At 60.5% G+C, this 17,335-nt stretch overlaps 1 protein-coding gene across 1 annotated transcript; it reads right to left on the minus strand.

The window, feature by feature from the left end:
• Nucleotides 1-6,836: 6,836 nt before the first annotated feature.
• On the minus strand, nt 6,837-8,233 carry IER5L (immediate early response 5 like). Its single transcript, XM_088525233.1, has one exon. It carries the CDS (start codon nt 7,928-7,930, stop codon nt 7,019-7,021), a length of 912 nt encoding a protein of 303 aa, XP_088381359.1. The 5' UTR covers nt 7,931-8,233; the 3' UTR covers nt 6,837-7,018.
• Between the last annotated feature and the right edge of the window lie 9,102 nt (nt 8,234-17,335).

Below are 17,335 nucleotides of genomic sequence, written 5' to 3' on the forward strand. Positions count from 1 at the left end.
GAAGAGGTGGCAAAAAGCTTGGAAGAGGGTAGGGCTCAGCAGCCATGGGAAGGGCACACTGAGCCCTGGGAGTGGTGACAGCAACGGCAGAGGTGGCCCTGGGTTTCTCCAACTACGTTGACTTGCTGCCTTCAGATGGACTCGACAGAACCGATAACAGAGCCAAAATCTCCCCTGGGAACGCACCACGTGAGTCTTGCAAGCCAAGAAGCACAGGGGGTCCCATCGCCGCTCTGAGGAAGGGCTGTCCAGACTGAGATGCAGAATGTGGCAGCACTTTCAGAGCTCATTTCATGTAAACATGATGGTTTTCCCTGTCTGTGCAGATGAGGCACTTGGGGACATGGTTTAGCAGGATGGTGTTGAAGGGCTTACAGTTGCACTCGAGGATCTCGAAGGTCTTTTCCAACCATAACGATTCTATAAGAGCACAGAGGAGAGAGCTCAGACCTTTCCTGTGACAGATACAGCCTCCCCTTTGGCAGAGGAAGGCTCAGCCCTTGTCCCACTGACATCAGGACAAACTCCTCGAGCGGCCCGAGACCACTCTTGCCTTTGCTGCAACCTCATTAAAAAACCACCCTAGAACAAGCTAAATTCAGCGAGGGGCTGAATCCAACCCCGGTGGGGTTTAGGCTGCACCACGGCAGCCGTGTCCTCAGCTTGGAGCTGCTCTTGCTGTGAGGAGCCCGATGCTGAGAGGGCCCCGAGGGCAGGGGAGGCTTTGGAGGGGGTGGAGTAGGTGCTTTGGGTTGCTATAAAAAGCCCGGGCTTGGGAATGTCCACAGCAGCCGGCTGTACCCAGCGTGTAAATACAGTTGTTGCTAAAACTGGAACTAGTCACTGCCCGTGTTCCCAGTTCCAACTGTAACGCGGATAATAAATAACATCCCGATCCCTCGTGGCAGCTTGGGATGCTCCATGCCCGTGAGGCCGGGGAGCTGCGGAGCGGGGCCTCAGTTCTGCGGGGCACTTAAGTGTGATTTTAAGTCCTGCTGGGCGAGTGCTCCCTTCCCTTTATAAAAACAGATTAAGGATGCGCTCAAGGATTTGCTGAGTCCATAAATGGAGGAAGGCGAGAAACCCAAATGGCAGCTCCTTACCAGCCCTTGTGTTTCTAAGACACCTGGGAGAAATAAACCCAAGCAGACTGTACAGCACAAGAGACCCAAATTATCTATTTTTACATGAATTCCTCCCAATTTTATGTGTGGAAACTGCCTTGCTGGAGACCGTGAGGTCTACAGAGCTGAAGCCCAATTTGGGGAAAGGCTGCATAGCTTTGGGCCGCTTCATGTACACGGAATTAATGAGGTTCGCCAGCACTGCACTTCCCAGCCTTAATGTAGAAACAACATTTCGGCTTCAGCTAAAAATGGTAATAGTGCTAAGGGAAATATATGCTTCACTATTGCTAAATGGGCAAACTATTCCAACGTTTCTAAGAGTCAATATGTCCTATAATGGCTATGAACTATATAAAATTGGCTGGTGGGGTGGTTATAGATAAATTCCAGCTAGATATTCGGTATATACTTTTATTGGGTACTAGCTGATCTCTGAAAGTGAATGTTCTGTGAAGTGTCTTCCTTTGTGTGTGTGTGTGTGTTCAGAGCATATAGTTTTAAAAAATATTAGTTTAGGTATTACATATCTGCTTTGAAAAAATTCCCTTGTAGGCAAGAATAAAAGTTACAAAGAGGCTGTTACCGAGATCATCAGCTCTCTATTAGATGGCTTGGAATATGCTCCACTAGCACCAGAGTTTAGTCTTCTCCAAATTACTGTGGAGGATTTGACTGTATCTTGCTGATCCATCCACATTTTAATTTCCTCTGCACGGATACATATTGCAGGATGCTGGAAATCCCCAAGCCCACTGGAGCTGCAAGACTGGATGTTTCATCCTGTAACACCAATAAAATGTTAATGCATACTAATAGCAACAGCAAAGGGGTTTATGGAGCGAGCTTGGAAGTATTTTATAATTGCCCGGCTATCTGTGTCACAGAGAATTTGGGGTTAAAGTCATCAAGCATTGCACTTTGTCAGCACAGCCCTCCCAGCCTCCTCAAAAATACCTCAAACCTACTAATTTTTATAGCAAAGGTGGAAGAAGGGGGATGATCCCTGGGGGACAGTCTCAGTGATTTACACGTAGGCGCGAGGGCTGCCCGGTGCTTTGGGCACATTCGGATGACGTGGGTTCAATTTGCTGCTGCTCTTGCAGACGCTGGTTGTGATTGTAACGGGGGCCTGAGTTTCCCACCTTGGCACCAAGGATAAAGGCAGGGTCCTGCCGCGTAAACCCAGACATGAAGTATTTTAAATACATAAGTACCCTAAATGCGCGGGCAGGGGTCTCCTGCAGGGCAGGCCATCCCGTACCACGAGCACGGGGGGCTATCGCTGTCCAAAACAGCCGCAATGACGGGTGTCCGCAGAGCTGCTCCGGAGCATCTGAGCGGCTCCGTGCCCGGCTGCGCGCGGGGCTGCGGGAGGAGGAGCGGCCGCCCGGGAGGCGCTCGGTGGCGGCGGCGGCGGCTCCGCTCGCCCGGGAGCCCGCGAGAAACAAAAGCCCGAGCGGCGCCGGGCTGGAGGGAGAGCGGGGGCTGCAGCAGCCGGGGGTGCCGGGGAGCTCGAGAACGGGCGACGCTGCGAGCGAACGGGCGCCTTTCAAAGCAGAGCCTTCCCCGCTTCCAGCCTCAAAATTCCATTCACATCGGCATCCACTTTCATGTTGTAAAACCTGGGGAAAAAGAAAAGAGAGAGAGAGAGGAAGAAAAAGCAGCTCTTTGCACGTTTCCATGCATAAGCCTCGTTTTGGAGAGGAGAAGAGGGAAAAAGCAATGCTTTGCTGGTAGCTTAAAAACCCCAATTCTCCCCAAATGAGAAGCTATGGATGCATAGGGGCCTGTGCAGGACTGGGCAGACGTGCTCTCTCCCTCGCTGCATTCCTCCCTCGAGCCTCCTGCCCGGGCCAGGCCACTGGTGAGCAGGAGGGGACAAGCAGGAGGGGACATCCCGTGTCCCATAGGAGCAGCCCACGGAGAGGGGATGTCTCCTGGCAGTGGCCGGTGCAGGGTTAGGGTGGTCGTTGCGTGTTACTGCCCGCAGGTGCGGGGCAGCCGGCCCTGCACCCTGCCCAGGTGCTGGCACTCAGCAATCCCTGCCCTGGGGCAGGGGCCAGGCCCTTCCCTTGGAGACAGTGTGTGGATAACATCCCCTCCAGCCCTCCCTGGGCCCTGGAAGTGCCCCAAGGAGCTACGGAAGGGGCACCTGCCCTGTGAGGTCTCTGCAAACCCATCTTGGGGAGCTCTGTCCCTCACCCCAGGTGGCAGGTGAGTCTGTCCTGGTTGTGCCTTGGCTGGGTTGCAGCGGTGGGAATGCGGCAGTTGGGTTTTTGGGTTCTCTGGCAGAGAAGGATTGGGGTGGGGGGCCTTCCTGAGACCTCCTTTTCCCCCCTCCTTCAGCCCTGGGGATGAAAATGCAGCTGGGGGGCCGGGCTCTGCTGTTATTGCAGTGTTTGCTTCCATGTGGCACTGCCGAGCGCCAAAGCACGAGGCAGCGTCGTCGTCTCCCGGGCACACGGGCTTGGGCCTCTCGTGCTTTATGACGCTGAGACCCTCCTGGCTCCTTGACAGGAGTCCTGAGGCGGCCGCTTTGCCGTCGGTGCCGGTTCCTGAGTGCTCTGTCCTTCCCTCGTTAGATACAGCCGAGGAAAGGTTTGGTCTCCCCATGGCCTCCCATGAGCTGCAGGGCCAGCGACCGCCTCGCTCCGGGAGCAGCGGTGGGAGCTGGTGCCGAGCGGAGCCCACGGACCGGCGGGACTCGGCTCCCCATTGTGTGGCTGTCCTGGTCCCTCATGGCAGGAGGGGACCCACTGGGGCTGGTGCGGGAGCCAGGGGGCTGCCAGCACCTCCTGGCCGTTTCCTGACCCTCCTTCCACTGAAGGTCCCCAGGGAGAGCAGGCGGGTGCTGCTGCACTGGAGCTTGGTGTTGAACTTGTGCCTCCAGCCTGGCACCTTGCTGTAATCTCAGGCTGTCCCTGCCCCTCCGTGAGATGCAGGTGCCTCCAAAGAGTCTTTCGAAGTCGACAGCGCTTTGGGATTCTGACCCTGCACAGCAGAGCCCAAAACACCTTAACCGAAGGGGCAGCCCTTGCCCTTGACTGAGCTGGTGGCAGCTCTTGGGGACGCTGTGGTTTTGCTCCAGCCAAATTTAAAGTTGTCTCAGTCAGGAGCGAGCCAGGGCCGGGATGGTCGTGCAGTTTCCATCTAACCATGAGGCACCTTCACCCTAGCAGGTGCCACTGGGTCTGGGAGCACCGACTGGAGGGAGGGAAGCGGTGACTTGGGAGCAGGGAGAGCCGTGGAGCAGGAAAGGGGCTGGGGGTGCAGCCTCCCCTGTCACCTCCCTCCCAGGCTGCACGCTCCTGCCATCATGATTAATTAATCAGGTGCGGATGAATATGCAGATGAGCCGCTGCTTCCCGGGCCCCGCTCGCTCACAGCAGCGACACTCTGTGATGGGGTGGCTGCCGTCGCAAGAAGAGAAATGTCACGTAGCGGAGGCTGCAAATAAATAAATAACCGCGACGTGAGAGCCGCTGGGTCTCAGTGGAGCTGCGGGATCTTCCCGCATAGCGCCAGGGACCGGGGTGCGTGTCCCCATCTCCCGCACCCCGCGGGGCTGCCTTCAGCGAGGGCAAGAGCGATGCTGGTCTCTGCACGGAACTTGGGTGCAGCGGAGGGGGCTGCGGCCCCCGTGGGCAGGGGAGGTTCTGGCCGGGTCGCGTGGGGCTCCGTGGGGATGAGTGGGACGTGGAGCACAGGGCGTGGGAGGCTCCACAGGGCTGCGTGTCCCCCCCTTCCCGCCGCTCGCCCCGCAGCCCCGGCCCCGTCGGGGCGCTGCGGCCCCTGCGGCGGGCGCTAGGGGGCGCCATGGGCGCGCGGGGCCCGGTTCGGCTCGGTTCGGCCCGGCCCGCGGCTTTGGCGGGCGCTCGGCGCCGCCGCCTCGCTATAACGCGCCCCTGGCCCCCCCCTCTCTCCCCAAACCCAACGCGTTTTGGGGCGTTTTTGCTGCGGAGCGAGGGGAGGGCTGCGTTTCCCCCGCGATGCGCGGATGGGGGCGCTTGGGGCGGGGGGGGTTGGTTGCTTGTTTGTGTGGGGCGGGGGGCGAGGAGCGGCACCAGCTGTCGGGTTTGCACCGAGCGCTGAAAAACTGCGAGGGTTTTTTTTTTTTTTTCCCCTTCTACAGGATTTAAAAAAAAAAAAAAGTCCCCCGTGCTGAGGTCAGCCCGGAGGTGGGTCAGGAGCGCTCGTTGCCTCCATTCATTGGGTGTAAAGGAGGAGAAAAGGGGGGAAAAAGACCAAAAAAAAAAAAAAAAAAGCTCAACACGCACCACCAAGTGGCACAGAGCGGTGATAACAAACTCCAACTTATAAAAAAAAAAAAAAAAAAAAAAAAAAAAAAAAGGGAAAATAAGAAAAAATAAACTTCGCGAGCGCAGCGGGGGGCGCAGAGCGGCGCGGCCCGGGGGACGCGCAGGTAGCGGCCGGGCTGGGGTCGCTGCCGCCCCCGGAGCCGCCGCGTCCCACCTGGGTCCGCGGAGCCGGAGCCTTTTGTTAGGGGGGAAAAACGGGGGGAAAGCGGGGGAAAGGAGCCCGGGGCGGCCGGACAAAGGCGTTTGGAGGGGGGTGTGAGGAGGGGGTCGCGGCCGGGCTTGGGGGGTCACGGCGGCTCTGCGAGTCCTAGAACGAGCGGCGACTCGGGCGCAGGGGCTCCCGCGCGCTGCAATGACAAGAGAAGCGCGGGCACGGCAACTTTATAATCGACTTTTTATTAAGATTATAAATTTAAACAAATCTGAACAGTTTTACCCGGTGATATACAATTCCATATGCACAAAAATACAGGCTTACAAACAAAGAGGGGGGGAAGAAAACGGGAAGAAGGGAACCCACCAGACCGTTTGGCAAAGCATCCTCAGTTACACATAGTGCTGATACCGTGAAGTTGGGAGTGGGCAGCTGCAGGAAAACAAGAGGGGGGGGACCAGAAAACCCACCTTTTTACAACAAAAGGTTTTTCTTTTTTTCAACAAAAAAGGGGGGGGGCAGAAGACTCTACAGGAGACAGATCTCTTCACAAGACCAAACAATGCTGGTTTTATGATTTTTTTTTGGAAGGCTGAAACCAGAACACTTGAACTTTAAAAAAGACAAAAAGAAAAAGTGTGGGGGGGAGGACCCGGTGAGGGACCCGACACAGCACGGGGGGTTGGGGGGCGTTTCTCGGTTACCTGCGGCAGCCGCAGGAGCGGAGCGGGGCGCAGGGGGCGGCGCTCGCCCCCACCCCAAGGCTTGGGGGGGGGGGGGGGACTCGGCTTTTACCCCCCCTCCCCGGGGGCTCTCGCCCCCCTGCAGCGTTTCCCTGGCACGGGCGGCGGGAGAAGTCGCGTCGCGCGCGTTTCTTTTGGGGAGCAAAGTTGAAATGTTTTCATTCCTGCCTCTTTTTTGTTGTTGTTGTTGTTTTCGCGTGTGTTTTTTTTTGTTTGTTTCTCTGCAGAAACGCACAAAAGGCGGCGGGGAGAGGCGCCTCGCTGCCCTCCGGCCCCCCAAACAGCAGCAGCGGAGGGAGCGGCGGGACCGGGCCGGGCTCTCACGTGGCCCCGGCCGCCAGCACCGGCCCCGGGCCCCGCGGCGGAGCCCCCCGAGCGGCCACAAAGAGGATTAAACGGGGGCTGCTCGGGGGCTCTGTTCGCTTGTTATTATTTTTCGTGTTTATTTTTTCCCCTTTCTCTCTCATCTCTGCAAAAATAAAGTCCCAACATCTTCGCTTTTTTCTTCTTTATTGTACAATTTATAAAACACTAGCGTGGCTCTGCCCCCCCCGCCTCCCCTGCGCGCCCCCCCGCCGCCCCAGCGCGCCCCCCCCACCCCGTCCCCCATCTCCCGCCTTTGTCTCCGGGTCCCCCCCCGGAGCCGGGGGGTCCCCCCGCTGCTGCCCGCGCCCCCTAGAAGGCGACGATGGCGCGAGTCCAGGCTCCGAGGCTCGCCAGCGCCTGCTTGCTGCACAGCTGCCCGTTGAGCGGCTGCTCCGAGTCCTGCTGCCGGCTCACGAGCCCCGTGAAACCGGAGCCGAAGATGGAGATCAAGTTGGAGATGTTGTTAGAGTCCTGCGGGTGCTCGGCGCTGTACTCCTCGAAGCGGGCGCGCTTGGTGCACGGGGCGAAGGGGGGGCCGCCCGCCACCCCGCCTCCCCCCGGCTCCCCTTCCTCCACCCCCTCCTCCTCCTCCTCTTCCTCGTGCCCCGGGTAATACTTGCGCTTGGCGCCCGGCGCGGGCGGCGGGGAGGCGGGCGCGGGCTGGCAGCAGCAGGGGCACTGCGAGCAGCAGTCCTGGTGCAGGTAGCCGTTCTCCACCGTGGTCACGACGTGAGTGTCCAAATCCAGCACGGTGGTGCGGCTGCTACAGTGCGGCGGCGAGTCACAGCCGGCGGCGTAGAGCAGCCCCGCGCTGCTGCTGCTGCTGCCGGTGGGAGCGGCGGCCCGGTAGAAAGCGGGGCACGAGTCTCTGCAGGGCGCTCGCTGCAGCTCGGCGGGCGCCGCGCACACGGGGCCCTCGAGCAGCTCCGCGCCGGGCCGCGCGGGCGGCGGCGGCTCCGGCGGCGCGGCGGGCGGGCAGGCGGCGGGCATGGCGAGCAGCGCGGCGCCCTCGGGGTAGTGCTGCTGGCGGCGGCAGAGCTCGGCGTAGCGCTCGCTCAGGTAGAGCTGCCGGGCGTTGCGGAGCACATAGGAGACGAGCAGGTTCTTGTGGAGCTTGATGCCGCCTCGCTGCGTGCGGGAGCTGTGGATCTTCCGCAGGGAAATACTGATCAAACTCTGCGCATCGAGGCTGCTCTCCATCCTCCTGCGGCCCCTCAGCATCTGCTCTCGCCACCCTCGCAGCCAGACACCCCGGGCCGCATCCACACGCCAGCCGGGGAGGGTGGAGAGGGTCGCAAAGAAAAAAATAATAAAGGATAGAAAAGGTAGGGGAGGAGGGGGGGAAAGAAAAGGGGGAGGGAAAGGGGAAGGGGGGGAAAAAAAAAACAGCTCGAGGTTGCTGGAGGGGGGAAAAAATAGAGGGGGTGTCTTCAGGGGGCGGCCGGCGCGCGGGGCAGAGCGGGCATCGCCGGGCGCCCCGGCGGCTCCGCCGGTTGCTGCTGCTGCTGCCGCCGCTGCCGCTCGTCGCTGCTCCGCGCGGTGCAGGCAGCGCCACCAGCGCGGCGCGCGCCCGCCCGCCCCCCGCGCGCACCGCCCCCGCGCGCGCGCCCGCCCCTCGCCCCGCCCCCGGCTCCGCCCCCGGCTCCGCCCCCCGGCCGGTACCTGGCGAGCGGCGGCTCTGAGCGCGCGCCCGCCCAGCCCCCGCCTTTTATAGCGCCGCGCCGGCCCCGCCCCGCCCCCCGCGGCGCCGGCAGCCAACGGGGCGGCGGCGGGCGGCGTGACGGGCGGGCGCGGCGGCCAATGGCGGCGCGGCGGGTCCTTTGTGCCGTTCAAACGCCGCCGGGCGCGCGGCGGGCGCCTCGCGGCGGGGCCGGTGCGGAGGGAAGGAGCGGGTTTTGCAACGCGCCCCGCGATGGGGCCCCCGTTGGAGAGGCGCGGGGCGGCGGGTGTCCCGCCTCGGGAGCGCGAGGCGGCCCCGCTCCCCTCAGGAGGGCGGCGGCAACGCGGCGCCCCGCGCTCCACCGACGCCTCCCCTGCGGACACCGGAGCTGCCCCTCAAAAGGCCTCTGGAACGGGGCACCCCAACACGGCTCTTTGGGGTCACCCCCCAGTCGCGCTATGGCCGTGAAACACTCTTTCCCACCCACCCACCCACTGCACTGGGAGTGTTACACAACCCCCTTTTCCTGGGTTTTGGGCTTGAGGCACCCCCAATAACCCCCTGAGATCCCCTCAATTAATATCACAGTTAGATGTGCCCCCCCCAGGCAGACACAGCACTAGGAGCCCCCCAGTTTGGCAGCGCTTCCACCCACCCTGGCCCCACAAGCAGCCCCCGTTCTTCCTCTCCAGCCTTGCAAGCACCCGGCTGCACACCCTGGTTTGCAGAGGCTTTAATTCTGTGGGAGCGGTGCCATTTATCAGCTTTGCTCATCACAGGCCCCCAGTCCCACCTGTTTTCTCCCCAATGGGGAAGCAGGACTGTCTATCAGCTGTTGCTAATAATGGTCCCTACACCCACCTTGCACCCAGCAGCCTTGAGCCTCTGGTGCACCAGGATGATCTGTTTGGAGAGAGGGCTCTGGCCAGACCATGGTCCCATGAGTGGGAGCTGTTGGGATGCATGGGACCAGGTGTCCCTGTGCCCGAGGGTCCTGTGTGTGGAGGGATGTGGTGCTGCACCCATGGGGTAGCGATGCAGAGGAGAAGCCCTCGGCAGGCAGGTAAGAGGAGTCTGTGGTGGGTGCTGTGCTGGTGGTGAGGGGAGCAGTGGGGTGCCTGGTGACCTGCCCGTGGTGTCACAGAGCCCCGCGTTGTAGAGCCCTGTGTCATAGGGAGCAGGGGTAGGTGTCTCGCATTGGGCAGAGTGACCAGCGAGGAGCTCAGGCGCGTGCCCTGCAGGTAAGGCTAGCGTGGGAGCAGCGTGGCCTTGTGGTGACTAAACCCAGCCCCACCGCAGATAGCGATGAGGCCAGCAGAGAGCAACCGCTGCAGCCCTCACCGGTGCGTCTGGGCAGCGAGCAGGGCCGTGCCTGGGGTGCTTGGTGCGTCCTCGCTGGGTTTGGTGCAGGACACAGTGAGTGAGGGCCCTCTGTGTCTCTCTCCTTGGCTATGGCATAGCGTGGGATGAGCAGTGTTCCCAGGGGATACCTGCTGGTGTGAGCTCCAGCTGCGGACGCAGCTCGTTGCCCCTCTGGGTGCCTGGATGAATTAATTTCTTGCTGCTGTAGCCGCTTCAATCTGTCTCAGCCATGCAAAGTGGGGGTGAACGATCTGCCGTGTGTTTCCTAGCTCCTCTAGGAGCCTGCTCCGTAAAATGGAAAAATAACCACAGTCCCGTGCGTGGGGTGGCTGTGGATAATGGCCGTGGGCATGGGCAGCACTGAGTTGGGTTTTACAGCATCTCCTTTCTTGCTTCCACTGATCTCTCTCCCTTGCGGCTCTCCACGTGTCCTCTGCCTCAACCCGTGTCCTTGAGATCCCGCTGCTGTCCCGTCTTGGCGCAGACGTGCAGCGGTGCCAGGCTGATCGGGACACAGGGTACAAGCAGCAGGTACCAGAGTGCAAGTGCAGGTCCTGGGGCCGTCTGGGTGTTGTGGGGCAATCCCGACTCGGGAGACGGTGCCGCCGTTTCAGGCTCTCGGGGAAGTGCCCTCTGCTGCAGCTGTCTGCGAAGCTTTGTGGCACCGAAAGCCTAAGAGCACAGCAGGAGATGGAGATAGAATTAAAACCTTAATCTTATTTACACTCTGGGTAATTAATATAATGTCTGTGAAACATAGGCCTCATCCTCTCGCTGGTCGCAGGGTGCTGCATGGCGGGCGGCGAGGCCGATGCTGGTTGTGGGCAGCCTCTCCTGGTGGGCCTTAGTTTGGTGTTTGCTGCCTTGGTTTGGCCTGTGAACTCCCAGATCTCCTGGAAAATGTGAGTTTGACAGAGACCTGTCTCAGCATGTGGCTGTAAGCTCCGCTTTTCCGACAGCGGGTAACAAGTCCTGGCTCTGCAGCAGCAAGCCGGGTGGGATGTGTGGTTGGTGCCCGCATCCTATGCTGCTTTCCCAGGGATTTTGGTCTGTTCTGCACCCCTTGCCCCTGCGTCTGGTGGTGTTTGGGCACCCTTCCCATAGGAAAGGGCCCCAAGGACCCTGCTGAAACCATCAGTTAAACATAACTGCAGCTTTTAACTGGCCGCTGCATGGCCAGGACCACTGCTCCCGCCCAAGGGCAGCAGGACGGGGCTAGGACTCGCTGCCCAATTCCTGGAGGCCGGAGCTGCACCTTCCTCCGTGTAAATGCCACTGGTGCTCGGGGCCATCGGTGGCGCTGGAGCGGTGGGGCTGGCCCCAGGCTGTGGATGGGGCTGATGTTTTGCAGCAGGTTCCCGGTGCTGGGGTCTGGCCTCGCGGCCCTCGATCTGGTGGTGGCTCCAGCACCAACCCTGGCTGCTCGCCGCTCTCAGCTGCGCAGTAAACAAGCTGGCAAGAGAAACCATTTTGCTTCAGCTAGTAAGAGAAACCCTTTTTAGGTAGCACTTCCAACTGGCACCGCTCTCCTTCTTTAACCCCCTCCTTCCCTTTCCCTTTGCGATGCTGCAGCGGTCAGATTGGGCGCTGTCTGGTGCGGATTTGCCACCCAGAGCAGCGAGCGCAGACGTGAATTTACTGCTTGATATTGCAATTCCAGAGCAATTAGAGGAGCTGCTAAACAGCAATTTCCCCTTGAGCCTCGGTCCTAGGCCTGGCGTTGCCAGGCTTTTTCCAGACAAGGAAGTGGAGGCACCTGAGCATTAGTCAAAACACGAGTTTTTTGGGTGCACCCGGAGCTTGATGTTTTGGGGACGCGTCTGTAAGTTGAGCTGTGGGTGCCTGGCATGTCTGAGAAGGAGCCTGCTTTTCAGGCTCACTTATTACAAGTCAGGCACCCCAAGCTAGTGGGGAAACAAGCCGGGACAAGGCTGCAGCTCTGGGAGCCGCGCTGGCCTCGGCTGCCTCGTCCCGTCGGCTCCAGGGCCGTGGCGCATCCTGCCATGGATTGAGCTGCTGCGAACAAGGCTGTTGCCTGTTGCTTTCACCCTTAGCTCTTTCTTGCAGCTCTGGATCTGTTGGCCAATTGGCCTTATCCGCAGTTACACAGTTTGCAGCAAACCCTGGAAAAGGAGTGAGGAAAGGAGATCAAAAATCACCCATTTTAATTACCCTTAACAGGGGAGCTGTCCCGGCTGGCACTCGCAGCCTCGCCGGTGGCCGGACCGGTCCGTCGCTGTGCGCTGCATTAGCAGAGCTGCTCTGTGAAACTTCTGGGGGGGTGAGAAGGACAAAGGAGCTGGCAGCTCTGGGGCTGCCAACCCTTTGGTTTGGGGGACTTGCAAGAAAGTGCTGGCAGATGGAAGAAGCTGGGAGGAACCATCCAGCTCCCTGTGGAGGGTGTTTGGCATTTAGTTCTTTCTAACATTTCTGATTACCCTTGTAAATGGTAACAGGGAGTGGGTACTAAGTAGGGATTTTGCCTCTCTGTCCCCTACTGCCCCTGTCTCCCTGTCCCAGGAGAACCAGTCCAGGATCCTTCTCCAGGAAAGGTCAGAAAGGAGCTGACTTCTGCAGGGGAGTTCTGTTTCCCCAGTTTTTGTGGAACTTGTCTGTGCTCAAGGCTAACTCCTCAATGGGAAAGCCTGGACCTTGGGGCTGCAGGGTGATGGCCATAGATCCCTTCTCCGTTGGCTTGTGGGTCAGGCATGGGAATAAGTCACTTGGATTGTAAGGAGGCTGACATCAAACTAAGGATCGGCTTGAGCTCCATCCCCAACGTGCTTCTGTCCTTGCAGCCCCCAGGATCCTTCTCCACGGTGTGCTGGGGCTCTTAGGTGGGTTGTCACAGGAAAAGTGCTCCAAATTGTTTGCTGCGTTTGGAAGCAGGGTCTTAAGAGGGGAGTTTGTTGGAGCCCAAGGCTGTGACTGTCCCTGGGAGCAAGTGAGCCCGTGCTGGGAACTGCACCCAGCTGATGGGTGCCCGCTCCTGCTGCGAGGAATCGCAGTGTGTCCCCCCAGCGTTGCTGCCCGGAAAGGTGGGATATTCCGGGCAAGCAGGGCTGCCGTATCTGATAACGGCTGCACTTAATGGCCATGCCAAATACCGTAAAGTCCTCAATGTTGCTTAGCCGAGGATTGATCCTTGTGTTTGCTCTGAACTCACGTTATAGCTGCAGATGTGGCAGCGCTGGAACACAGTCCTTATCCCAGCGGGAAAGTCTGTCTCCAGCAAGGGCATGAAGGAGGGGTGGGTGCTACCTGCAGAGCCCTTTCGCAGCAGGAGCAGAACGGGATGTGCTGGGGACCAGCCGCGGTGACGTCCCCTTCCCTGCAGTGACCGGGCACATGCAATTAGTGCTGCCGGCTGAGACGAGGCTACAAAACAGTTAATTGCCGCCTGCCTGGGCTGGTCATTGCGGAGCGCAGGCCGGGGACAGGACTACAGTCCCCGGCAGGGCCCGGGGCACGTCGGGACCGGTAGTCCTGGCCCCGGCGCGGGGTCCCCGCTGTCACTCGTGGCTGGGGCGGGGGACCCGGAGGGAATGTGCAGGCTCGGGGAGGAGCCAGCGCCTTCACCCACTTTGTTGTTAAATACCTTAAAGGAGCAGCGGCGGTGCCCGCGCGCGCTCCCCAGCGCGGCCGCGCACCCGGGGCCGAGGGCTTTTTAAAGATCCAAATCGCTCCGGTGCCCTTTGTTATTGCCAGCCTCGCCGCGCTCGGTAACCCCTTCGGTGCCTGCGTCGCTGCAGGCAGCTGGATCCACGGGTCCCGCATCCCTGTGGAGCATCCTGCTCCGTGCCCGCTGCCGGGAGGACCGGACCGACCCCGGGCCGAGGCAAGCGAGCGCGGGGCTCTTTCCTCGCGGGGCCCCGCGGCTCGCGTGGGGCGGCGTGGGCAGCGATGCAGGCTCCTCCTGCCGCGGTGGCACTGCCGTGACCTGGGGTTTCTCTCCTGGCGTAATTCAGCCCGGCACACGGTGCCTGCAGCCGAGAGCCCTGGCCTGGCCCTGGCACCCGCTTCAAAGTGGGCTCTGCCTGGCGCCTCTCCAGCACCTCCAGGCGTCCTGGGCCAACGTGGGGACAGGGCAGCCACCCTGCCCACGACAGAGCAGCCGGGATTGGGCACAGGGTGAACGCTCAGGGGGTGTTGGTGGAGCTGGAGTTGGGCACTGGCTGTGCTGGGATGCAGCTCAGCCAGCAGCCCTATGCTGGGAATGTGATGCTGGGAGGGTCTGGGATGCGCCCGTCCCTGCGGAGCAGCCAGCTTTGCCCTGCAGCTTGGGATCGCGCCGCCCTTTCCTTGCTGTCCTGAGCCTCGGCAGAAGGGAATAAAAACCTTCTGCAGGCAAATGAGCTGGAGAGGGGCTGCTGGAGTGCAGCACAGGAACATCGCTGACTGGAAAAGCAGGAATAACCACCGGAACGCAGCTGGCAGGGAGGGCGCTTGCTGCAGGGAGCGAGCAGCGGCTGGGCCGCCTGGTGCGGGGCGATGCTGGGGCAAATGCCCTGTGTCTGCCCATGGTCACCTGCTGCTGTTGCCCTTGGACTCCTGGGGACCTGGCGGGAAGGGCTTGGATGGCCAGGAGGAGCCCAGTGCTCCTCGCTGGTCGTTTTCTGGGGGCTGTTGGAGGCTGCTCAGTCTCCTCGCAGCCCAGGGCATTGGCTGCTTGCCTGTCGAGGGGCCGCGTTCAATCCTCTCTCCCTCCCGGCTGCAGGTGTTGTGGAGAGGATGGGACGTGTCTGCTCCTGTCTGGAACCGGGCTCCGACTGGCCCTCGCTGGGAATTTGGGCTCTTATCCCTGCTGCTTCCCACCGGGTGCCCAGCCTGGCACCTGGCCCTGCACAGGACCCAGCTGCCCTGTGTCCCTGGGGCTTGGGTGGCTAAAGGGGATGCCCAAGGGGCTGTGACCGCCCAAGCCCCTTGAGGGCAGTGGCAGGACCCTCCTGGGCTGCGGTGGGATCTGGATCGGGCCCTTCTCTCTGCTGCACCACGTGGCCTCGGTCCCCTTGCTTAGTCCATGTTCCCTGCATCCCTTGATGCTGTCGCTGCTTTGCATGCAGCAAAAGGCCTGTGTGCACTGTGCAGGGCTGGCCGAGCCCTGACATGGTATCCGAGGGGCTCATGGGGATCTTCGCTTATTCCTTTGTGCACTGGAGTTAATTGTGTTTCCAGCTGACACACCGAGCTGTCCTGCAGCAAACCTGTCACCGAGTGGCAGCGCTGGGGTACGAACCCCACCTTGGTGTCCCCCTTCTTGGGGACAACTTCTTTCCAGTGCTGTCTGTGCTGTGCTCATGGAAGCCCAGGGCTCCCATCGGGTGTATGGCCAGGTCTCTGCGGGTGTCTCTCCAAGGTGAGGCTTGTCAGGCTTAAGCAATGGATGAAATTTCTTTAATGGGTGTTGAGCAGCCACCATGGAGATGCTTGAGGGCATACATTTTTGTAAGAGCATAATGGATGTTAAGCTCACAAAAATAAATTCTAAGTTTCCTTCAGCTTGGGTTTCCCAAGGTATTGGCAGCTTGCTCGGAGTCAGGAAACCGGTGAGATGAAATAAAATGTATTTAGATGGTGCTGAGATCAGTGTGGGGCTCCTGCTTTGTACAGTTGAGCTCCTTGTCCTGCTGATGCGGAGGGTCTGACCCTTGTGAGGGACAGGGGGACCTTAATCCCAGGTGGCTGCTCGGAGGCTGAGCCCTCCTGAAGGCACTGGCACTATATGGGAGCACATGGGAATTGAAGCTCTCCTCCCAGTAAGGTTAGTCGGGCAGAGTGAGCGGTGAAAGGCTGTAAAACCCCAAAGACTTTATGGATGGGAACTAGAGTCTGGTCCAAACCTGCCCTGTGGTTTTTCCACTAAAATCCAGCGAGCAGAGCCGGAGTGTTGGCTGGAGAAGCAGCTTTGTCCCTGGACGGAGCTGCCCCGCACGAAGCATCGCGGGGAGCTGGGGAGAGCCTGGGCCTCCTGCTTTCCCCGTTGTGGATGAGCCTTTCCCAGGGAAGCCGCAGCGTGGGAGCGAGGGCAGCGCGTGGGGTTTTCCTCCTTGGCTCCTGCAGCTCGAGCAGGGAGGGCAGCCCGGAGGCTGGGAGGCAGGGAGGGATCTGCTCGTTCCTTCCCGTGCCGCTGGGTGGGAAGCAGGGCTGCTCCCGCTCTCTCTGACCCACAGCGATGCCGAGGGGAGCGGGAAGCGCAGGATCATGGAGCTGCCCCGGGTGCTGTGGAGCCGACAGCCCCGGACTTGCAGCTCCGGGAGCACCCGGCTCCCTGCTCGTCTCTTCCTGCCCAAGGAAGCGGCTTGGGGCGAGCGGGACCAGCTGGATCCTGGTGCCCAGCCCTGTGTCCCTGGAGGAGAGCGCGGGCACCGGCATCCTGCAACGTCGCGTCCTTGCGTCGAGCTGGGCCCTGCACTAACGGGGCTTGGAGATGAGCAAGGCCAGTGCCTCCCTGGTCCCTCTGGGGACTCCAAGGGGGACCCTGAGCCATTAGTGCCGGGGCTTTGTGTTCCTTGCCCGGATTTGAGGCAGGTGCTGAGCTGCTCGGGGCCGATGGGCCCTGTGCCGCTGTCGGTTGCGGTTGCCTCCCTGGCAGGAAGCAGCAGGTAAAATGTGAGAAAGGGGAAGACTGGTAAAAAGCAGTACTGCAGCTAGTGCAGAAATCCTGCCTCCTCCTTCACTAGTTCAGCTGAAGCCTGTGGCCCTGGTAGCGCTCAGTGTGTAGCTGTGGAAACTGGAAAAATGTGTTTTATTAGATACAGAAAAGTAAATACCAAAGCAGGACAGTGGACTTGCTAGTGCCCTGGGAACATCTCGCAGGGGACATGTCCTTGGGTGACAGAGCCCCAGAAGTTCTCAGGAAGGGGCTGTACTGGGTCCCCAAAGGGACCAGGGAGGCACTGGCCTTGCTCATGGCCAAGCTCGGTTCTAACCTTGGGAAGCCTCGAGGAATGGGGCTTTTGCTGCTCTTGAGAACGTGAGCTCAGACTGCGTCCTGGCAGGATGCTGAGATGGGATGGGAGCAGACCCTGGTTGCCTCATTACCTGGTTTATTTGTTCTGTGTGTCTGCTCGTGCTCCTCAGCCCGCTCTGAGCGCCGCTCGCCGCGGTTGAGGCTGGGAGGGTGTTTTGGTGACTGCTGTTCCTAGCAGCCCAGCTGCTCCGAGGCCCCGGCCCTGCTCTGGGAGAGGAAGGAGGCTGGATTTGGACTCCTGCTTATTGAAGAGGTCTGTTGCAGAGGCTGTTCTGCCTCCACTTCACTTAGTACCCAGATTTCCTGCCCTGTAAATCCCATCTCTGCTTCAGCTCCTCACCGCTACCATAGGAGTGAGGGGAACCTGGACCTGCCTCGTCTGTAACCCCGACTCGCCGCTGTCAGGGCCGTTCTGGTGCACTGTGATCCGGAGTGTGGGCCGGGGCTGAGCAGGAGCCTCCGTCATGCGGCTCCGCGGCTGGGGCTGAGCATCCCGGCTGAGCCCTGCTCCCCAAAATGCCCCAGCCTGGCCCGGGAAGAGCTGCAGAATAGATCTGGAGCAGCTGTGGTGGGAGAACCTCCTCCTGCAGAGCACAAGCGTGTGCGGTCTCTGCTCCCAGCCGCTCCGCCGCTG

Source organism: Tinamus guttatus, unplaced genomic scaffold, assembly GCF_059628265.1.
Source record: "Tinamus guttatus ecotype Peru unplaced genomic scaffold, ASM5962826v1 Tinamus_guttatus_pri_ptg000226l, whole genome shotgun sequence".
In the NCBI taxonomy this organism is placed as follows: domain Eukaryota; kingdom Metazoa; phylum Chordata; class Aves; order Tinamiformes; family Tinamidae; genus Tinamus; species Tinamus guttatus.